Source organism: Motacilla alba, chromosome 20, assembly GCF_015832195.1.
Source record: "Motacilla alba alba isolate MOTALB_02 chromosome 20, Motacilla_alba_V1.0_pri, whole genome shotgun sequence".
Taxonomy (NCBI): Eukaryota; Metazoa; Chordata; class Aves; order Passeriformes; family Motacillidae; genus Motacilla; species Motacilla alba.
The window spans coordinates 10,642,995-10,666,504 of NC_052035.1; the positions used below are offsets into that span (position 1 = coordinate 10,642,995).

A 23,510-nucleotide genomic window follows, 5' to 3' on the forward strand; every position below is an offset into this window, starting at 1 on the left:
GGACCACCAGACATTCTCTGTTGCAGCAGAGAATGACTCCTTGAGTCAAGCTCTTGGCTTGGCTCTGTGCAGCCCTTTTCCTGTCTGTCACTTTTTCAGCTAGTGAGAGCATCCCTCAGCCCTGTGAGTGCTTGTCTGTCCATGAACTCGTGTCCTGCACACACCCCCGAGTGCTGCGAGCCTGCAGCCACTGCCATTCCTGCTCCTTGTGAGAGACAGGCTCATCCTGTGGCATTGCTCAGCCAGTTTAGCTCTTGGTGCCTGTCCTGGTTGGGATGAGAAGCCCCTCGAGTGAGCTCTTCCTGCTTCCTGGGGCTCAGTTCCAGGAGCTGTCCTTGCCCTCCACAGCTCCAGCACAGCTATGTCCTGGCTCAGATCCACGGGGCTGGCAGGGAGGATGCTAAATACACACTCTTGATCATCTGCCTAGTCAGCTTCTCTGCTCTTTCAAGCCTGTTCTAGCCCCCTGCACCTTTCTTTTGATGCTTTACCAAGCCTGGCTCAGCCCTGCATTAATCTCTGCCTTATCCTTTTATTATAGTCATAAACGTGGGCCTTCAGGCTGTGCCCAGCCTTGATCCTCAGTTGTTTCCTGTTTTCTGGGATCAGTGCTCTTCAAATTCCAGACTTCCCCTCCTATGTGTAATGCCAAGCAGAGCAATAAATAGTTCACTGCTTCCATTTGATAGAAGTGAAAATGGAGATCAGTGGGAAGACACAAGGGGAAGGCACATGCCTGGTGTGCTGGGGGAAAATCTTCCTAAATGGTTTAAGAGTAGAGTCCAGACCAGTTGGTTAGGGAAATGTGGCCTGTTCCCACAGACCTGGTAACTGAGGTTTTGCTTCTGGAGGTGTCCTGGAGCTTAGAGAGGAGGGATGGGAGCAGGGATGAGCCATATTGGGACCTCCAGGGAGGAAGAGGACAAAGCCTTGGGAATGACACATGGATGATGGCGCAAGGCAAGGACTGAGCTGTGCTTTGGGGTTTCTTTGGTCACCAGAGACTCCGACAAGAACGAGAGGAATGGCGTTTTGTTCCCCACAGAAGGACTTGCCAAGCATAACTATGAAAACGCCTTTGTTAACATGAGGTCACTGCTGATGGAAGGTGGGTCTGGAGGGTGCCAGCTCCTGTTTGTGCAGTGCAGGAAGCCACGTTGCCTGTTTCCTCTAGGCACCCCAACCTGGCCCCAGGGCTTGGCAAGGCAGCCAGACAGAGGCAGGGAGAGGATGAGCAGGCATGGGGGCAGGCAATTGCTGCTGCACCAAGTCCTGCCAGGACTTGTCAGTCAGATCTCCTGGAGAACAGTGCTAGGATGGTGGTTTGGCATTCTTGTCCTTCCCTCTGTCAAACAAAAAGCGTTAATGGGCAATGATGTGGCAGAAAGCACTGTGCCTCTTGTTCCCAGCCATGTACATCTAGCTGGGGAAGCTGGGGCTCAGCAGCAGGGTTAAACCAGCTGAGCTCCTGTTGCATGGTGTGCATGCTTATCTGGAAGTTTACCACAGTTTCCCTTAGAAGTTGCCTTTATCCTAGAAGATTTGCATGTCACTGATGGCTTTTTCCATCAAGCTGTGTGCTGTAAACTGTGTCTTTGATGGAGCAGATTTCCTGGCAAAGCTTGTGTGTCTGACTTGCCCTAGTTGTTGTGCCCTGCCTGAGAATCACTTTGCATCTTCTGCTTGGCATCCTGAGTCTTGCCAGTGGTTGTTTGTGTAACCCATGCAGGGACAAGCAAACAGCCAAACTGAGAATGCCACAATTTATTTTTTAGTTTCTCTTTCCCATTTCTTTCTCTTCCTGCTCTGCTACAGAGCTCTCCCTCACACACACACACACTCAGCTGAGCTCTATTTATGGGTTCCTGCAAGTTCCCATCACTGTGGATTGGAGCATGCCCTGTACCCAAAATCCAGCTGGCATGCTGCTGTTGGCATTTCTTGGATCTAGTTAAATGTGCATAATGCCAGGCCCCAATGGGAAGAGGAAAAGAATGGCTTTCTGGTATTTGCACATAGTTGCAAACTGTAAACACAGGCTCATGACTGCAAACAGAAATCTGTATTGCTGGTTTCATCGTGACTTCACTGTTGTTGACCTGGCTGTTTGCTGAAGCTGTTCCTTAATCCTATTCCAGGCTTTTGCAAAGTCTGCATCCACCCAAACTTAGTGGGCACAAAGATTTTGGCTGGACTCCACGAAGGGGTTTGATTATTTCTTTCTCTTCCAGTTGTTGTTTTCTGCCTTGGAGCCGGCTTGCTTCAAGTTTCTGCAAATGGGGCTGGAAATCCAAGGGAGTCTTGGAGTGATTGTGAGGGCAAACCCTGTGTTCTTGTGAGCCTTGTAGGTCTGACCAGCAGCAACAGCTCCCACAACCACTGTGGCTGCAGATCTGTGTGGTGTTAGCAGTGCTGTAGGGAATGTTAATCCTGCTGTGACCCTGCTGTGTGCTGCTGTTGGGTCAGCTCACCCAGCAGCGTCACGGTGGGGAAACCTGCTGACAAATGCCAACGTGGTGCACGGCCGGGATGCAGATTTTTAGAAGAATGAACCTGCTTGCATGCGTCAAGTTTGGCTTTGTTGAAATCTGCTGACGAGCAGGCTTTAAAGCCAGCGCTGTCAAGGCTTGCAGGAGCCAGCAGAGGAATTCCAGAAAGGCAGAGAGTGCTGCCTGGGAGCTGGGTGCGCTGGGCTTTGGTGCAGGGACCTCATACAAAATGCAAGGGAGACTTTTCCTGTTGGAAATGAGTCATCTTGGTAGATGTGGGATCTGGAGGCTGCCAGTGAGCCAGAGAGGGGCTTTCCAAAACCACTAGGCCCTGGAAATGGTGAACTGAGAAATACAAGGAAAGACAGACATTTATCAACTCCAAGAGCTGGTTACAGAGCCAGACACAAATCAGGTGTCAGAGCTGGAGCATCCATGTGCCCTTCCACACCCAATGGAGGGAGGATTTCGTATCTTCCTTTTGGGTGCTGGAGAGCTTGGGCTTCCTGAGCTGCTGTGAGTCATTCATCATTGGCCCTTGGGCATTAAAGCCTTTCAGGGGCTTTGGTGGCAAGCAGAGACCTCTCACGTTGTGCCAATTTTTGGCTAATTTGTCCTCTTCTGTTTCCTTCCTCTCCTCACCCTTCCCATGTGTGCGGGTTTATGACAGGATATCCCAGGGAATTGGATAGCATAGTGCAGCATGGCCTGCTGCCAAGATTGTTTTGTTCTTCTTGTTGCTGAGAGAACAGCCCAAGGAAACCCTTGGAGCTGAAGCTGGCATGCAACTTACAGTGGATTTCCTGCAGCTCTGGAAGTGAAGTGTATGACATGTGTTTTTTGGTTGTTTGGTTTTTTTAATCCCATAAATGCAAGGAAAAAGAGGACTTGGGTAGGTTACAGGCAGGCTGGGTCTGAAATCCTCTCTTTGATGGGAAATTGCTGTGTCACAGATGTACAAGTTGTGCCTTGTCAAGGCAAAAATCTGTCTTGGGGATTTTTTTTTAGTTGAATTAAGAGCTGAGATGCAACAGGCCTGGGGTTTTTAGAGTGGCTTTTTTTTTTTTTTTTTTTTTTACTATTCAGTTCGTGGTGAAGATGCTGGTTGACCATTCACCATTCAGTGTGTTGCAGCTGGAGGCTCTGCTTAGTGATTCCTGAGTGCTCCATGAAGGCATAAATCAATTTTGTCACAAATTCAGAGCTGTATTGATAATGGCAAGAAAAGTTGTGGATTGAAGTGTGTGGAACTCAACTCCTTGCTGTGGCCAAAGCAGTGATGTCCAGGGCCCTGGGGTGTTGTGTTGAGGGGGGGGGGGGTGAGACTGTGGTGGGCTGACACCTGGGCTTGTGCTCTAACACCTTGCTCTGCCCACTGTGCCCTGTGGGACACAAGCTTTGGCTCCTGTTTGTCACAGCAGATCAGGTGGCATTTATCTGTGTACATGCTGTGTTTTGGTGAGATCCTGACATCCCCACCCAGGACCTCCAGAAAACTGGGAATGCCACAGAGATGTTATTCACTGCTGGCCACAGAAGCAGCAGATGCTGTTTCAAGTCTCATCCAAATCACAAAATCCTGTTTGTATCCTGTGGAAGGGTATTGAGTGTTTCTTTTTTCAGCCTGTGATTTGGCCAAGGGCTTCCTTAGCAAGCCTAGCAAATCAGCCAGGCTTTGGCAGTACTGAAAAGGGTCTTACTATAGCTCTTTTATAGTATTTTTTAAAATGTATTTTTAGTACTGCAGAGCCTGGGATGTCTGGATGGAGCAGGTCCCAGATTTGTACAGCTCCTAGCATGCTCTGGAGAGCCCGTCCCAACAAGCTTGTGTTCCTGACTGATGGAGCTGTGCTTGTAAAACTCTGTGTGTAGAAACCAGCCTGCAAGCTGTCTAAAGCACAGACAAGTATTCTTTTGTCTGGCTTCTCCCTTTTGATTCTAAACTGGCCCAGGAACTCCTCTAAGAATATTTAAATACCTTGTGCAGTGAACCTGTATTGATCTTACTTGCTGCAACTCAAACAACCCCACAGAACATACAGTTGGGAACATTTGTTTGCTCTGGATGGTAGGAATGTCCTCTTGAAAATGTGCTATGCCTTGGTAAGAATGAATAGAGGGTTTTTCCACCCCCTCTCCAGGTTTCTGAAGGCCAAAGTCTTGAAACGGCTTGGAAAGGCTGCTGAAGCTGCTGATAAGATAGGCAGCAAATGTGCTGGAGAGCCTGGTGTAGGAACAGAAATGTCTGAGCTGTTTGCTTTCCCCTTAACAGTGTGAAAAATTAGTGTGTCTTAGTAAGGAGCCTGGGCATTGTGTGCTCAGAGTAAGGGCTGTGCTGAGCCATTACTCCTGGCTTGTGTTGTCCCTGGGGCTGGCAGCTTGGTTTGGAGTCACTGGGTAGGAGAGTGGAGCTCCTCTGGAGCCTGCAGAGCCCCAGTTGTTGCAGTTTTGTTTTTAGCAGGCTCCCTCTGGCTCTGATCTTGCTGCAGACACAGAATTGCCTCTTGATAGAGCAAGCCCTGTGTTTGGAGATGAGTTTTTTCTATCCAGTTTATCCTTTATTTCTTCCCCCACCACCTTGTTGTTCATGTGTCTCATTGCTGGAAGCTCCCCAGCACTGTTGCTAACAGGTCTGTGCACCTGCCAGGAGAGTGTGCTGGGGGCTTTTGGTGAGGCTGTGCTTGCACACCATCAGCTAGGTCAGGGGGAGGATGCTGCTCTGCACTGTGTGCTTTATACCAGTGCTGCTTTCTGCCTGAAATGAGTGAGTGCCCACTCTGGGCTGCTCTGGCATCCACAAGGCATCTGCAGAGAGCCACTCCCATGAAGGCCAGCTGGGCATATTTCATCAGGATGTGGTGCCATGAGAATGGCAACACAGATATTGCTTAAAAACCGAAGTCAGACACACCTGTGCTGTGCCCCCACCCTAGACACGTGCCATCCCATATGCCTGCCCTTCTTTCAGCAGTGGTCTTTATTTCAGTGGTGTGTGCTTACTCACCCAGACCTCTTATCTCACTAAATCAGAGCTTTCCTAAGCCCTTGTGTTTTCTGTAGCACTCCCCTTATCTCTGTTCCTTCCCAGGGCTGGGCAGTGGGAGCAGGGAACCAGGAGGGGCTGTAAATGCCTGTTTGCCCTGCAGTGATGCTGCAGGGCTTAACAGCAACAGGCAAGGCTGAGAGCACCTGTAGGATAGTTGGATTTTCTCAGATTGCTGGGTAGTTGGGGGTTCTGCAAGGTGATTTCATGTTTTTGGGTCTGAGGCAGTGGGATTTGTATGTGTTGATGCAGTCCAGAATTGCAGTTTCTTGTGTGGTTTGCAGGTAACAGCAAAAGACTGAAAACTGTCTTGCAGGTTGCTGTCGGGTGTAGCTATGGTCTTGTCACTGCTCTCTGTCCCCTTGTGTTTATTCACAACCAGAATAAGGATATTAGGAAATCCTGTGGGAATTTGCCCCAGGGAAGGGCAGCAGCTCCACAGCTCATCCCACCCCTACCCCAGTCTGTAGGCAGAGAGAGGGGTGCAGGTTTGGGCCACAGGCAGAGAGAGGGATGCAGGTTTGGGCCACGACAGCAGGCTGCATCTGCAGGTGCTGTTTTGGGGGAAACCTGTGCAATGTGAGTACACCTGGATGAGGGATAAACTGCCATGGTGCAAGCAGCTTAGGGATGTGCATGTCCTTGGAATAATGTCTGGACAGTTGTACAGCACTGTCAGTTCTGTGTTTGTAAGGCATCTGACCTTTCTTTTGCTAAGGCTTTCAACAAGTCAATTTACAGGCTTGGAAGGGACCACCCAGGGCATGGTTTTGTGGCCGGGGAGAAGGAAGGGAGGGAATTCTTCAAAGAGTGGAGGAGACAAAATGCCTGCCGTGGCCTGTATATTGATTTCATGAGCCGTGAGGCTCCGAGGCAGATGCCAGTCTGCTTTGCTGTGATCTTGGCAGAGTGTGACCCGTGTCCTTCAGCAGCACAGGAATGGAGGCGATCACGTTTCCCCAGGCAGATCAGATTGCTGGAGGCTGTGAGGGTGATGTGCCCTGTGCCTGGGAACAGGGCTGGGAGCCATCGCAGGGGAGGCTTTGGCTGTGCCTGGTAGACACACATCTAGTGCAAACACCCACCTCAGCAGCTCTGGAGACCAGTGCCAAACTGCATTGCTTGTAGCTATGCTGTTTGCATGAATGGCTTTGCCTCCCTGCCTTTGAAGATGATGATTCTCTTTTGAAAACAGGACATCAAGAATCTGTTCTCAAGACGTGTTGAAAGACACTATTTACAAATGTTCATCCTGGAAAATATTTATAAGGCTCCCCTTGGGAGCAGATGCTTACAGTACAGTGGCCTCCTGTGGACTGAAGTACAGCTGTCTGACTGCTCAGGTTGGTGTCCTGCTGAGATGCCACTTCTTCCCAATAGCCACTTACTGCAGACCCTGTGGTGTTCATGTCACTGCTACACACGGGGCTGTATTCAATGTAAATTGTACTCAAAGGGCTCTGCCTCCTAAAGAACTGTGAGTGTTTAGCAAAGGGTAGAATTATTTTATTGTTATTATTATTTGGCTGCTCTAAAGGTGTTTTGGGACATTCACACCAATAAAAGATCAATGAAAGCTTCTTGTTCATCTCCTAATGGCATGATGTACTACAACAATGCTACTGCCATCTGCAAAGTACCAGACTCGTGTCCTTGGTTCTTGCTCCAAGGGGCAGCACAGATTCCAGATTCTGGCAGCAGTGTGGGGTGCAGTGTCCCTGCCTGAACCAGGGCAAATCCCAGAGCCTGATCAAGATGAACTCCCTGTGCCTGTGGTGCTGATGGCTGCACACACATCCAGTGAGGACATGCACTGGGTGTTCCAGGCATGCTGAGTTTCTAATCCCCTGTTCATGCTGTATCCATAACTAGTATGTGAGTTCCAGCCCTGGTTTTTTTTTCCCTTGTGTTGAGGGATAGTGAATCACCCCGGGTCATGTTATTTTCTGGGCAGGGAGTGGGGATAAGGACTTGGATTTCTGCAGTGGGGGGACTGATCAGTTATCATGTCCCTACACTACCAGGAAGGAGGAAACATGAGATGGTTGGGGTGTTGTCTTGGGTGCTGGTGTTGGAAAGGCTTTGGGGTTTATTTCCCCCCATCCCAATGTCAGCAGTGAGCCTTGGTGCAGCTCAACATTCCTGCCCTGCGTGCCTCAGTGTCCCCAGGGCTGGGACAGGATGTGAGCGTGTTCATGGTGTGGTGGCCCTGGCTCAGGTTGCTGACAGGGAGCGGGGTGACAGGTGCATGGCTGGCAGCACAGCTCCCTGTGCTCTGCAAATAAAAACCACCCGGGTTTGGAACTGGGTCAGGAGCGTGACCTGGAACACACCGATGGATGGGCTCGAGGAGCTCTGGGCTGTGCCACTTCCTCCCGTCCCTGCCTGCTGCCCGAGCCAGAAATTCGGGGTGAGAAATGTGAGCAGGTGGATTAGTGCTGCCCTGGCTGGGTGCTGACCGAGCAGCAGCATTTCCAGTGATGTGCTTTGCAGGTGGCCTCTTTTTCCTTTGAGTGCCAAACCCTTCCTGACCAGTTTGGCTGGAGGTGTGCTGAAGGCACTGGTCCTCAGCAGAGTGAAGCAGCTGCAGTTGGGCTGAGCTTCTCTGTCAGCAGCAAGCCCTGCTTTGGGCAGCCCTGGGGCAGGTCAGAGGAGCGTGGGGCTTTACAGGGAGCAGAGTAAAGCTGCTGGGGATGTCTGAGCCACAGGGGCCACTGGGCTGGAGAGCAGAGTGACCGCACGTGTCCGCAGCGTGCGCTGTCTTAGTGCGTTGTTTATTTGATGTGCTGTTTGTTCTGGCACGGCTCGGGCCCATGCTGGGGTGGATAATGCTGGGGAACAGCGTGAGCTAACCCTGCTTCTCAAAGAGAAGTCATGAATTTGCCAGCAGCATCTTTTCTGCCGGTGGCTGGTCTGTGGCAGCCAGGGATTCAAGAGGGGAGGGGAGTCTCTGCCCGTCCCCAAGGCAGGGGACGTGACACCCTTTATTTCTGGAAGTGCCTTTGGTGTTCAGCGTAGCTGCAACAAACCTGGACAAAGGCTTCAGGCTTCAGTTACCCCACAGCTACAGGACACATGGGATGGGGCATCTGGAAAGGCTTTGCCTCTGGATTCTGCATTCCCTCTTCCCTCTGCTGGCCCTTTGAAGGGTGTTGGGTGCTTTCTGCAGGCTCTGCTCCGCAGGCAGCAGTGACAGCCAGCCCACAGGATATGGCCATGGTGGGGACAGTCAGCAGCCTGCCCCAGGGGGACTGCCTTGTGTCCCACCACATTGCGAGCTATCAGTTTCCTGTTATTGGTTACAATAACACAGCGCCTGATAAAAAACAACCCGCTGAAAGAATGTGAACCTGTCATGAAAGTTAGAGGAGAAACATTTTCCCAGACATCTCATCCAAAGTGGAGCATTTCTGTTCTCCTCAGCTGCTTGTGCTTCTGGGTAGAGCACTCGGTGTGTGCAGAGCAGGGCTTTGCTGAGGTGTGGGGCAAGGAGCACTGGCCTGGGGAGTGCCCCTCCAGCAGCACCTTCTGTGGCCTGGAGCAGAGGCAGATTTGGGCAGCCTGGCATCAGCTTTAGGTGGTGAATCAGCCGTGGCACAGGGCTTCCTTAGCAGATACTGTGTAGCCCTGCAGTTATCATCAATGATTGCCTCCAGACCTCAAGGTGCGCTCAGGGTGTTAGCAGTGCAAGGAGAGGAATAGTGATCCTCTCATCCTTTGGGAGGGTTAGTGTGAGGCTCTGGCCTGGGCAGAGCAGTGTTTTGCTTGCAAGCACATGTGCCAGTTGTTATTCCCTGTGTTCATGCTGACACAGGCTGGAGGAGTTGGTCCCAGGGACAGTTTGGGGCTGAGGGAGTGGAGGGACCCCACTTGTCATCCCAGGGGGTTGGGGACAGGTCAGCATCACCCAGAGTGTATCAGCTGCAGTGATATGGGGTGGAGGTTTAAAAACTCCCTGATATTTCAGTGGGTGATCAAAACCATACTGAAAATCTCTGCCAGTGTGAGTTGCTGCATTTCATCATCAAATAAAAACAGCCTTTCCTCATCCTCTTGGAGTCAAGCTGATAGGGGCAGACAAAAACCATGTTGTTGATATCACACTCACAATATGATCTTATCAGCCTCTGCCTGTAAATTGTGACCAAGTTTGAATCTTTCCTTAGATTGATTTAGGAAGGTTCCTCTTCCCTGGAAATTAGCTTTCCAGATGCTTACTTTAAAGGGGGGGAAAAAAATAGTTAGGGATTTTCTTTGGCCACCTTTCCAGCTTCCAGCTGTTAAGTGCTGGAAATGTGTTCTTCATTATGTCCAAGAGAGAAATGTTTCTTTCTTCCAACTGGGGAGGCAATAAATATTCCACAACATAATATGCTGTGGACAAGTGACTTAGTGTGGTTTGTTCTCTGGGCAGCAGCCCTGGTGGCTGCTGAGGAGGCAGTGCTGGTGGGATGGACAGGGCAGGGATTTGGCTGTCCCCAGGCTGTGCACAGGCACTTTATTGGATTGTGGTGTCTGTTCTGCCTTCAGAACCAAGCCCCACAGCAGAAATCGGCAGCAATCCTTAGCAGCCTCTTTGCATTAACTTTCGAGCCTCCTGTGATTCCTTTCTCCTCATCTGACCCCAAAGCAGTTGGGTTCTGGGCTGAGCCTGATGAGCCAGCAATGGGGCTATTTTGGATCAAGAGGAGGAGGGGTGAATTCCAGCTTGGTGGATTACTCTGTCCTCTGCCAGCATTGGCTTTGGTCCTAGCAAGGATGGTCCAGCTTGCTTCTTGTGGTCCTGGCCAGCGTGGCCTGGGCACTTCCACAAAGTAGAGAATTGCAGGATATCATCCAGCACCCATTCCAGCTAATGTTAGGTAATTAATTTGCCAAAACTTGGCACTTACTTTCCTCTTTGGTCAAGAAGGTGCATGGGGTTAGAACACATAAATTTGGGCACCTGCAAGAGTTTCTGTCTGTAGTCACTGCATCCAGCTTGGAGGTGCCAAGGGATGGTAATGCCAAGGACAGCTGTGACAGTGCCCAGATCTGAGGGGATTTTCTTGGGAAAGATGGAGATGGGAGCTGTCATTGATGGTAACAGCAACCCCTGACCCAAATCATGGAAGTTGTGTTGTAACCAGGGTGCATCCATGAAGGACTCCAGGGAGCAGAACAGCAGCAATTGATGCTGTAGATGATAATTTGTAGTGTGAAAGGAAAAAAATGTCAAAAATGCTGGGGCTCATTAAAATTTGAAGGAGTATGAGCCAGCATGAGCCCCAACAGGGAGATGAGATGACTGAAAGAGCCTAGCTGGACAATAGAAGTGCAGTATTTCCTGGACTGGAAATGAAGGAGCAGCCCAGTGGGTGGCAGAAGGTGGTGGATTCCCAGGGCTGGGAATTCTCCTGGGTCTCTGTTGTGATCCCTGTTCTGCCCCTGGGATGGGTGGCTGGCATGCAGCCCACGTGGCCTCTGGGGAGTGTGAGGAGGCACAGGTATCCAAATGGGAATGTTGGGCAAGTTACCTCCTGTAACACAGCTGTTGGTGTTGTACTTGCCATCTCTGCAAAGCCAGCCTGGATTCTAAATCACCTGTTGTGCTCTATCCTGCCTGTGGACCTTTAAAAATTATTCCATTCTTTTTGCTTCTTGCATTTTCTGTGGCAACAGCTTGAAAGTAATGGGAAGGGCAAGATGGGACTTTTCAGATGGTCTAGGCTTTTATTCCCAATATGGGAAATGCTTTAAAATATCTGCTTTGACCACAAAAACTGCAGCATATTTTTGCTTTAAAATAATGTTTAATAAGTGGGGTTTTTTTGACTAATTAACATACCAGTAGAAGCAGGAGGGTATAAGCCAAGCATTAAGAAAAAACCCTTGAGGATAAAATGAGTTGGTGAGCAATTTGGTCTTGAACTCTGTGGGAATGGGACTAAATCTGTGAAGTCTTCCCGGATATCCCGACATCACTTGGAGCCCTAAAAATAACCCAAAATATGAATAGCCTGGATGACCTCGAAGCTGCTTTTCAAGAGACTTTTTAGTGTAGTCAGAGTAGGTGAACACCCTGCAGCACATCCAGGATGCAGGAGCCCCTGATGAGTCAGCTGGGGGATTGCTAATTGGCCTCTGCTCTCCGTTAGCACCAGCCTTTGATGGATGGGGCTCCCGGGTTTGCTCCTTCAATGAGCAAACAGTGGTGGGGCACCGTGGCCTCTTTTGGAAATGTGAAGTGAGTCTAAAGGGTGCAATTAAGCAGGTCCCAGGCAGGGCTGTTCACAGCAGAGCCCAGCCCTCCCTGCTGCTGCCTCTGCTGGCCCAGAGCCCACCCCAGGGATTTATTGCTGGGCTCCAGAGCTGACCCCAGGGCTGGGGGGAGATGCAGGCTGTGCACAAAGGTGCTCACAAGGGAGCTCTGCTTTGAAACACAGCAGCCAATTTCCTTTCACCACAGCCAAGCCTTATCTTGGGAGATTATGCTGGTCTCCAGTCTCCTCTGGTGTCATAACTGTGCTCTTCCTGGGCAGATAGGTTTGTGCAAAAATCCCATAGCAGCAGCCTGGGATCTGTTGTGGCTGTGACTCACAAGCCCTGGACTGTGTGGGAGGTGCTGGGACCAGGCAGATTTGGGCTTTTTTGTTTGGTTTTGTATTTCATTTTTTGGTTTTTTTGTTTGGTTTTTTTTTTTAACTGGCAGATGAGAAGAGCTGCAGGACCTGTTGTTCTGGACATTGTAGAGAGGCTCAGCTCAGGTGTGCTCTGAGGCATCTCTTGGATGCCTGACTGCTGTCCTGGGTCTGTGCAGATGTGTGGATCCTGCTGTGCTATCAAGAGAGGGCTGCCCACCACCTGGAATGTGTCTTGCTGGTCTGATATGCGTGGGGATTTCTCCCACTAGTCATGCATGGATGTTGTCCAAGGAAAAGGTCTTCTCTGGGGCATGTTTTCCCCAGCTCCTGGGAAGCCCTTCTCAGTGCACTCTCACAAACACAACTGCAGGAATCAACTGCTTACAGGGTTGTTGTCCAAAAAGTTTGCTCTGTGAGTTGTAGATAAGCTGCTTTAGCCCATCATACCCAAGAATGGACCATAGTTTATGTTGCTGGCACAAACACAACTGAGATGTGTTTGTCTTTTTCCCTGCTCCTGTGGTCCCAGTGGATGCTGCCTAGCTTGACATTACTGATGGGCTGCAGATAGGTTGATCTGAGGAATTTTGTAGTTACCCTGTCCTCATCAGCCAGGAGAGATTATTTCTCCTCATATCTTCATGGAAAACCCCCTCCTGCCTCTCCAAGTGTGCTGGGTAGCCTGGTTGATGAAAATTTTGGGCTGGTGTTTATTCATATATAATTTTTTTTTAGCTCATTCATATTGTTCTGTGATGCTCTATGTTCTTTTTGAAGCTGGGGCAGGAAGAGGCTGGAGATAAGACAACAATGAAAGGCAGGAGTAAGCCCTGCAAGCAGAGATAATGTACTTCAGAGAATATGAGTGAACTGGCAGAGCAGAAAGTTCAAGGAAGTTTGAACTTTTGGCTGCTCAGGATGGTTACTTTTCCCATCAGCTGCTCTGAACAGCATTGGCTTGTGAGGTACCTGAGGCAGCTTTTAGTTTAGCTGGGGCCACCTGTTAGATACAAGTTCATTATGTGCAGAGTTGCACGACATCACATCTATTACTTCGCTAATATTCTTTTTTTAAATATTGGTCCATTTAAAGGATTTTGCTCTTAATGCCTGCCTGAATTGAAAGGTTTCTCCTGTACCCTCCTCACCTTTTCCTCCCCTGCCTTCTTGTTCCACAAATCCATCTTGTGCTATCTGACACTTCTGCAATGAGGAGAAATTAATCACTGTGCATTTTGTCTTGATTTTGCACCCTCCCACCCCAGCTTGTTGGGAAGTTGGTGTTATGCCATTAGGGTTCTGCCAACCCTGTGGAGAGAGGTCTCTTTCCTGTCTGCATTGCAGGTTTTTCTCTCTAAATGCCTGGGTTTGGGAGGTGTTGAAGGCAGAGTGGTGATGGGGAGATACGGTGAGCTACAGGAACTGGTTGCAGGGTTACACTGGCTCCAGGGAGTTTCAGACATGTTCAAACAAAAATCCTTTCTTGAGAGACGGTTTTGAAAATTGCTGAGTATTCTATCTCTCAGGAACCCAGTTCTCAGGCTGAACCCAAACTGAGAACCAGGCAGACTCCCTTCTGACTCTGCCAATTTCTTTGCTTGGCTTGAAATGCCCCTGGGGGTTCCATATTTGTAGGCTCTCATCTTTATTGGGGTGTAATTCACCCACAGACAGGGTTTGATAAGTTCAGACATCAGCAGTGCAGTGTTGGTGCCACAGAATCTGCCACACAAATCTGCCTCAGTACTCCCAAATCCTCAGCAGCCCATGCTGCTTCCACACAGGAATGGTGCAAGAATCGATGTCCCAGCTGTGCCACTTCTTAATTGCAGAGCAGAAGAAATGAAGTGGTACAAAAGGTCAGACCAGATTTTTTACTGAGTAGCTGTTCAGAGGAAATTGAGGAATTTTGGCCCTTGCAGGCTGAAATTCCTGCTTGGTTGTGGGGGAGCTTCAGCTTGGGGGGGAGGCAGCTCTGCTCACAAATCCATCGAGGCTTCACCCAGCCTTTTATTTATAAGGGCACGAGTGGCTTGCACCTTGCAGGCTGTGCTGTGGTGGCTTGAAAGGATGAGAGATGTGAGAAGAGCACTCTGCCTCCTTTCGGGGAGAAGACCTGAGCACAGCAGAGGCTCTGAGCTGTGCTCTGTCACAGCTGTGCCCATACATCTGGCTCTGGAATGTGCCCTGGTTCCGTGGCTTGGTTTCATCACACTCCCTGCCAGAGTCACGGATTCCTCCTATATATTTTAAAAGCAAACAATCCGTGACTGTGGACACTGCTCCCTGTGTGTCAGCACGCAGGCAGCTGGGGGAACACTTAAACCAAATTAACCCAGAGCTGTGCAGTTATTCTCTGAGGAAATGAGAGAGATGAGTAGCAGCGACTGAACTCGGGGTGAAATCCTCTCACGGTGGTGGTGTCATTGGCAGGTAGAGGAATGAACGTGGGTTTTTAATGGAATTCTTTTCCTCGTGCTCAAGGTCGTGGTTTCTAGCCTGTCAGACTGCACATTGATAACAGGAGGTACCAGGCAGGGCTGTGGTTATTAAAAGTATTGCAGCTCTTGACTTGGATCCTGTTCCTTTTTGTCCCAGCAGCAGATGCCCAGGGAGGCTTTACAGACAATACCTACAGCTTGGGGACAGTTTGGCAGTAAGGCAGGGGCTGAGCTGGGCTCTCCTCCCTGCTGAGATGGGAAGTGATGGCCAGTCAGTGGGGAAGAGAAGAGGGACAGGTTTGTTCCTAAATCTGGACTTTCTCCCCAAGAACTAATGGACAGATCAGGGTTTTTTTTAGCCACATGGGGAGAGGTTGTGGCAGTGCCATCCTCTCCTTCATGTTTCCTATCTGTTGTTGGAGCCTTTTTCACAAGGCACCCAGCTGATGTCCCTGAATCACAGGTGTGAGACTGTTCCCTGAGCAAAGGCAGCGCTGGGATCAGCTGCTCTTGAGGGTTGTTGTCCATGTGAACCCTGGAGGAGGACCCAGATGAACTTAAAAGGCTCGTTTCCAGATCAGTGCCATGCTGGAGCTCAGTGTGAGGTACTGAGCCCTTTATCCTGGGCACAGGGATTGCTCATCTCCTTCCAGGACAGAGATGTGCTCCTCGTGTAGAATTTGCCATGGCAGAATGCGGCCCTCCAAGGAGATTTGTTTATTTCCTTTCAAAGTCCATCTGGCATGAAAAGCTGAGTCAGTTCTTTCCCATTAGTTACAAAAACTCCACTCTCCTGGTGTGTGGAGTGACAGCTCCCTGAAGAGACTCTGCTTCTCACAGTCTCAAATAACTGCAGTCAGATGACACCCCTCAAGTCAGCCTTTTTCTTAGCAATTTCAGACTTAGGCTGCAAACACACCAGTTAGTATGAGCAAGCTGGAATTCCCCACTTTTTCTATTTATAGGAAGGCACTTTTTTCTGTATATTCTGGGATTACGAGTTTCTGCTATGGTGTAGTTTTCATTTTGCTAAAATTAGTCTCAAACTCCTGTTAGTTTAAGGGAGGATAATTAAGGCAGTGGACCTGAGGCCCCTCGAAAATCAGCCTTGAGAACCATGTGGGTTTTTTCTCTCTCATGAAGTAGGTGGCTGGATTTATTTATCTGGCTGGTTTTGAGTGGCTCCCAGTTAAATTCCTCTAGGATACCAAGTCTTTCTGGGATGCCTGCTTATTGCTCACCTGTCTGCCTGAAGCTGCTTGCAGGAGCTTTGGCTTTTTCATTTCTGCACATTGCACAGCACAAGCACATGGCTCTTCACAGTAAGGGCCATCAGGGCGTTTTGTGTCTCTGTAAAAGAGGATTTTTTTTCCTTTGAGTTACTTTTTTCCTTATCCCTCTTCTCATGTAGTACTGTATTTTACTGGGAGGAAGACCCTGGTATGAACTGCTGCTAATCCTGCCAGCTAATTATTAATTCACATGTTTTCCCAGAACACACCACTTCTAAAAAACCCCAACCAAACATTCCCAGAAGCTTCCTAGAAGCATTTAACCATCAAGGACAATTGACACCTCAAGGTAAATAGTCTGAAATCCTGAATGTGATTACAGTGTCTTATCTCTGCAGCACCAGGAAGTTTTAAGGGCCTCTTTACTGCCACCTCTGTGCTGGGTTTCTGGTGGTGTTTGCAGGAGGATTAAAGCAACTGGAGAGGGTGGGAGTCCTGGTGGAGGCAGCTGACCCTCTCCACATTGGGCTCAGTAAGCTCCTGGGCTGAGCTGGCCTTGCAGACCAGTGCTTGTACCCCTTACAAGGTGCCCAAGGACAGGGGAGTCCATGTAGCCATTCCCTGAGGGTGTGGTAGCTCAAGTTTGGGCTAAAAGACAAATATTTAAGTCTTGTCTTTAATGGGTTACTTAACACTTTGCCCAGCAACCGAGAAAGTTGCAAAGTTCCATCTCAGTCAAGTGTAGGAATCTCCCACTGCACAGTGAGAGGCTGCTGTGGGCAAAGTCCTTCTCTGTGAGTGACTGAAGCCTCATCTCGAGGAATTCCAGCCATTCCCCTCTGGCCTGACCAGTTTTGCTCTGCTGTGATGCCTCTGGTTGTTTGGGTGACCTTTGGGTGGCTGTTGGGCACACACAAAGGGCTGATCCCTACCTGCTGGGGTTAAGCACAGCCTTGAGTTTGACCGTGTCCAGGTTGGTGTGTCAGCATCCCTGGATGCTGCACCTGTAGCTGTGTGCCATTTGCTGGTTGCAGCTCCAGCTGGGCAGGGATTTAACAGGATGTTCCTCTGTGCCTCTCCTTAGTGCCAGCTGGCTGAACCTGCTGCCAGTCAGGCTCTTGCTGCTGCCCTGTTGGAGGTCATGTCTGAAACTTGGCTATCCAGATCTTCAGCACCGTGCAGGCCACAAGGGATGGCACTGCTCTGCCCTGCCGTGTGCCAAGTGCTGCAGATTTAGTGCCCTGAGGATCTTTGGCAGGAGGTGTGTGTGGCACTGGAAGGGGGAGGACGGCTTGCACAGGAGGATGCTGTGAAGATAAAGCAGTGCTGTGTGTGAAATTGGTGGATGAGCCAAATCCTTCTCAGAAGTGGTGTTTAAAGAAAAAATCCTTTGTGGAAAATGCTCCATCAGCTGTTCACCTAAGCCAAGCTGCTTAGGAAGGGAACAGGCACTGTTTAGAAAATAACATCTTAAAGTATTGGGTTGCTGCTGCTGCTTGTTGTGACACGGAGCAGGTTTCATGCTGGCTGGTAGCTCTGAATCTGTGGCTTCATGGAGAGTGTTTTCTTTGATCTCTCTCAATAAAAGCCCAGAGTTTTGAGAGAAAAACTTGAAAACAGGTTGGTGCAAAATGGAGTCTCAGTGCTCACCTCTCTCCCCTGCCCTACCGAGGTGTTTAATAGCTGCCACTTTGCACCTCTGTCCTTCCCCCGTGGTGAAAGGGATGGCTGGTTGTTTCTAAAGCCTGGCTGTCAAAACCTTGAGATAGAAGCATAGGGAACCTTCTCATTCAGAACCCTGTAATCCTCCATGAATAACTTGGAAAAACATAATTTTTAGGAGTGGGGATTTGAGACACAGACATACAAGAACAAGCCAGGAGCTGCTGTGAGGAAAAGAGCAAAATGGGAGCAAAGCATATTTCAGTGCACACCCCTCTTTCAAACACTGACTTTTGTGCTTTTATGTGTGGGTTTTGTTTGCTCTCAGGCACTTGAGTATTTTCTATAAAAATGACTGGATAAAGAGCCATGCCTGCTTGGAGGGGAGGCACCTTTGTTTGCTGCCTGGAAGGGTTGAAGCAGTTCTTGTGTGATTGAAAATAAAAAGTAGGCACACACTAAATGTGAGAGATTTTATTAAAGGATTTTGATGGATAGGCTGGGGAGAAATAAATCTGCTGTAGGGCTGCAGAAGCTCAGCAGGGGGATGGTCAAGTTGTTAATGAGTAAATTCACTGCTTCCATGAGAATGAATGATTACAGGCAAAGGATGCAAAAGGGGCAGGTCACTGACCTAGAGAAATTCAGAGTGAGGTAGAAGCTCTCTGCCTTTCCAGGGCTTTTCCACCTCCTGCGTGTTTGTTTGTGGGGATAAAAGGTGCACAGAAAGGCACCTTATTGGCTTTAGCTGCTGCCAGTGATGCGGTGCCAGCGCTGCCGAGCGTTTCCAAGGCTGATTCATGGCAGCAGAGCAGCCCCTCACCTGGCTGTGGGCAGAGGTCACCTGTGCTCCCCGAGAGCTGCTTTTCCCTGGCACTATGGATTGATAACCCCATCCAGGCTCTGACATCTCCACGTTTTCCAGGTGGGCTTGTGGCTGCAGTGATGGACCAGGCAGTGCCTGGAGGGGGATGGATTGGCTTGGGAGGGAGTAAAATAATTTGGTTTTTGAAAGTGGGGAAAATTAAATTAACACTTCCCCACACTTTCCACAGCAGTTCTTTTTATGCTGCTAGGTTTTGCATCTGCCTCTAAACAGTGGGAGTTGTTATTGCCCATGCCCTGGCATGGCTCAGCAGGTCCTTCCCACCCTCCCAGGAAATGCCCGGCAGGGATGAGCAGTGCTGGTAATGCTCTGCACACACACACTCCACAGGGGTCTGGAGCAGTGGTCAGGGAGAGATGAACTGCTTTGTTTTCACATGATCTATTTTCCTAAGTCAGCACCAAAGGTAATAAATCTGTCCTGTGGAAAATTAGCGAGTGGTTTGCTGTGTAAACTCCTCCTGCAGGGTCTGGGAGCTGAGCTGGGTCTGCCTCCCAGCCAGCACAGCCTGCTCAGACCTTCTAAGCCCACAACCAAAAAGAGCCCCTCTTGCTGCTGGTGGAAATGTAGTTGTCAGTGTTACAGCAATGTGAAGATTAATTTTGGTTATTGAATGTTTCTGTGTGGCTTTGAGGTGCCTTGGAGTATCAGTGAGACTTCCCCAGAAGTGCCTCCCCAAAGCAACACAGGATACAAACCTAGTCCAGCTTGTTGTCTTCTTCCCACATGTACCTCCCAGAGCTGGAAAAGTGAAATCAGTGTCTTGAGGGAAGGAATAGAGAAGAAATGTGGGAGTTTTCCATCACGCGCCGCTTACTCAGAAGGGTGGATGAACTAATGGACAGAGAAGGTGCTGCTCCAAGAGCAGCTGAGTTTCTCTCGACTCTCTGGAGTCTGTTTTTACTCCTTAAGTCTTTGCACTGTCACACTGGGCAGTAACCAGTGTGGTATTTTAATGGTATTTTGGTGCTGGATAAAGCTGCCCACCATCTAAAGGCACAAATGGATGGAGTGTGGGACAGAGAGGAAATTCCCTCATCTCCATCTTCCCCTCCTGGCTCCAGAGCTTGCTCCATCCTTCCAGGCACTGGGGCAGCTGCAAGTGATTGTTACTAAGGAAACTTGCTTCAAAACCACTAACAGCAACATCAACTCCATGTAGAGATGTTACTATTTTCAAAGAAATCTGGTTGCTAATTAAAGTAGTGTCAGAATTTCCTGGCTGGAAGGTCGTTTTACGGAATTCCAGAGGCTGGTCAAAGGTTGAGCTGTACCTGGCATGTTTTCAGAGGTAGGGAAAAAAAGGGATCTGCGTGCCTGGAGATAAGTGTGAGCATCAAGTCTGGTGTTTCACCTTTTTTCTCCATGAAGAAGGGAAGAAAATGTCTGAAGTGGCTGAGAGCATAGATGTTTTTATTCATCTGACTGATAATGGGAGCTAAATAAAGGCTTTGAAAAAAACCCAACCATTTCTCTTGCAATATTGGTTGGGCAGAACTGTACTGGAACTAAACATGGAATGAAAAGTCTGGCTTTTCTGCCAGCTCTATTTTTAGAGCTACTGCTCCATCTTTGCATCTGAGTTTTCTCAGCAGATGCACTGGAAACAAGCAATTTGCTGTTATTTTTTCTGGCCAGGCAGGCTGTGATACTCTGCAAGATAAGGATGTTGGGTGGAGGGGCAGGGGACTCACTAGACTAGACAAAAATCCCCCAGAACACCAGGACATGGGTCTTGTTCCAGGTTTGGGGTCACTGTGGTCACAGACTCCTGAATATTTTCTGTGCTCCATTAGGAATGACCCTTCCATGCTGGAAGGGGAGTGGTTGTGCAGTGCTGGCTGGTCTATTTGTGTCCCAAGATTTCAGTCACAGCTGGAATAAAATTCAGCAGCAGTAACAGCAGTGCTACAGATGGATTTGGGTATGGAGAGAGGAATTGTGTTTGGCTTTGAGAGCAAATACCTGCCCTGTCTTTCAGCTGAGGTATTGCAGATGATCCAGGCATATCCAGCAAGAACCCAGAGGTTCTTGTGCTTTGCTGTGGAAAGCAGGAATGGGAGATAAAAGCTGTGCTAGCCCTGGGCTTGGACATCTGACCCTGCCGGTGGGGCTGGGACTGGCCTTTCAGAGAGCTCCCAGCGAGCAGGGACACTGATTTATCCCCAGTGCCCGGTGTGTGTGTGTCTCCCATGACTCAAAATCCTCTCAAACTATCTCTACCTCCTTTCAGCTGGAGGGGGCTCAAGGAGTCCGGAGCCTGTGGCTGCCCAGCCCTGCCCTGCCCTAGGGCCATTTACACCTGAGCTTGCAACCAGCAGCACTGGGGTTTTTTCCTGGCTGATGTTTTTTCTTTGTGAATCACTGAGCCCGAGGCTTGGTTTCGTGTCACATTTCGCTGTTGGGGCAAAAGCTGCACCAATTTGCTTGCGTGGTAATCCATGCTCTCCAGAGGGAGGGGACTTCTGAGAACCAGAAGCATGTGAGGAGTTGGACTCCAGCACGTTTAATTAGGAACACTCTGTTCCAGCAGAAGGCTGATGAACAAAGAGGAGGACCCCCTAGAAATTCCATGGGATTTACTGGCAGTAAATTCATTATTTGCCTTTGCAGAAAGAAAGGCAGAAGAGAGGGATGCACCTCGCATTTCTAAATTTGTGTTTGTGGTTGCTGTTCATTCAGAGCAGAGAACCCCCTGTGCCTGAGGCCAGAGCATGAACAGGTACTTCTGAGCCACAGGGAATTTTGTGCAGCTACAGGGAGTGCTAGATTCCAGCAAGAGCATTCATTTATTCCCTGCAGAATAAAGCTGGAGGGGGGTTTAGAGCAGAGAGAAGGTGTCACTTCGCAGGCTGGTGTTCAGCCCTGTTCCCATGCCAAGAGGCAGATGTTGAGCTGTGAGAACTGGTGCTGCAGAGAAAGCAGCTGCCTGAGCTGAAGCTTCTTGTGCTTCACTGTCAAACTCCAGCTCTGCTGAGAGGGTAAGCAGGCAGAAAAAGCTGCTCCTCAAAAAAAGCCCAGTCTTGTATGCCTTGACAGCACGTATGTTGCAGAGGGGAACTAGGGCAGCATTGAGGCCTGTTTTCCCTCAGTTTTTGAAAAGGAGGCCTGTTTCCCCCTTGGCTGGGCTTGAAAGTCTTTTGGCAGCAGAGAACTGAGTTGGGTGACTGCTTTGGTTTCTTTATTCTGGATGGCACCAGTCCTTAGCAGTGCAAACCCTGAGCGTGGTGACAAATCCCACCCTCCTGCCCATTCCCAGCTGGAGAACAGCCTCTGACCCACTGTGCTTGATCTTCATGTGGGTTTCCCAGCTGGATCTGCTTCACTCCTCCCTGAGCATCTCAAGCTCCCTTAGTCTACACGCAGGTGTGTTTCCAGGTGTCACCAGCCTGCGGTGGGAACCACACCAATCCCCCAGGTAAGACAAGCAGAGGTTCCCCCAGAGCCTGAGGAGCATTTGGGAGTCTCCTGAGGAGGTTTTTGCCAGAATGTCCTGCTGAGGGGGGAACTGAGCTGGTGCCAGTCCTCAGGGCTGCCCACATCCCCTTGCTCCATATCTGCTCACCAGCACTCAGACCCCTTGTCTGACTGACCCCAGCAAGACCTGTGCTTTATAGATGGCTTGGTAAATTTAAATACCTCTTTCTTGTTTCTTCTGTTCTTGCCCAATCTGTGGATTGTCAGGGCTGTTTTGGAGGCATGTTATAATTAATGGGTGTCCTCTGGCTCAGCAATGCGTGTGGCCAGGGCAGGGCTGGCGTGCTGGCTGCTGTTCTGGCTCCTGCATGGCTGAGATGGGCACAGAGCCCTCCTTCTCCTCCCCTTGCAGAAATGTCCCTCTGGATTCTTGTCAGTCTTCAGGGGGGTGTATGTTCATACAGCCCCAGCTCTGCATGAGGAGGGACTCCTGGGCTATAAATCTCTGCTTTTCAAGCACTAAACTCCCTTTTGGGTTGTTTTTGACATTAGGAATTTCCTCTGATAAGAGAACTTTATTTGCCTTTAAATATCACTTTGTGACAGGATGATGGAGTGGGGATTCTTGGAGTGAGCCTGTGCCAGCCGGGGAAGGGAAATTCTGCTGGGGCTTTTGTTTCTCTCTAGCACTGACATTGTAGCTCTTTAAAGACTGGGTTTATTTTATACTTGGCAGGAGTGTGTGTGCACATGTCAGTGTCCAGACAAATGGGAGCAGCCCCGTGGCTGAGCTGTGCTGGAGCCAAGTGGGTCTCCTGCTCTCTCCTCCCTGTGGCACCTGGGGAAGAGGAGCTGTGCTGGGGTTTTTTCTGGAACAGCCTTCCAAACACAGGTTGTGCTGGTAGAAGCAGGGCTGGTATGTGGAATGCCTTAAAAAAACACAAAGAAAGATTTTGTGGTGCTGTCTGCAAGGTACAGTTGGATGTTCCCTGGCTGGCAGGCCAGTGTGTCACCTGTTACCCCACAAAGAGCCCAAAAGCCAAGTCCCCAGGGCAGCATTGTAGCTGGCTTGTAGTGCAGCCTGCTCAGGCTAAGCCTGAGGTGTCTCCCAGCACAACCTGAGCACAGCCTGTAGCCACAAAGTCTGAGCTGTGTTTGCATTCAGTGGGAGCTGAGCTCCCTAATCTGGCTCTCTGCAGCAGCCGTGTTGTATCACCATCCCTTTAGACACGGAGGATTTTGCTCCACAGGCTGCTTGTGAGCAGCAGGAGCTGCAAAGTGCCAGCTCATTTATTCCACTTGGATCCCAAGAAGTTCTCTCTGCTTTTCAGGGTGCCTCAAGCAGCCAATTAACTCTGTGTTCCTTTCTTTCAGCTCTTCCATGTAGCATATGTCCTGATCAAGTTTGCCAATTCCCCTCGTCCTGACCTCTGGGTGCTGGAGCGATCGACTGATTTTGGCCTCACCTACGAGCCCTGGCAGTATTTTGCCTGTGAGTATGACAGGGGGCTGCAGCTCAGTGCCAGCTAGTGAGGCTGTGGTGAAGATAACTCTTTGCAAATACAGGGTTGGGTTTGGAGCTGTTCCTGTGTCATTGCTGTGATGCAGCACATGTCTTCTGTTTCATCTGCTCAGTAAGGCTGCAAGAGTTGAAGGTTGAATGCTCCTCAGGACAGGAGAGCTATTTTACTCTCTGGTACTAAATGTATTTTTTTAA

At 49.6% G+C, this 23,510-nt stretch overlaps 1 protein-coding gene across 2 annotated transcripts in view; it reads left to right on the top strand.

Moving 5' to 3' along the window:
* LAMA5 (laminin subunit alpha 5) overlaps positions 1–23,510 on the top strand; it is an 85,942-nt gene that overhangs the window by 13,228 nt on the left and 49,204 nt on the right. For both annotated transcript variants that reach the window (XM_038158531.1, XM_038158533.1), the window contains exon 3: positions 23,168–23,285. In XM_038158531.1, coding sequence (XP_038014459.1) covers positions 23,168–23,285 — 118 coding nt within the window. The remainder of the gene's footprint in view (positions 1–23,167; positions 23,286–23,510) is intronic.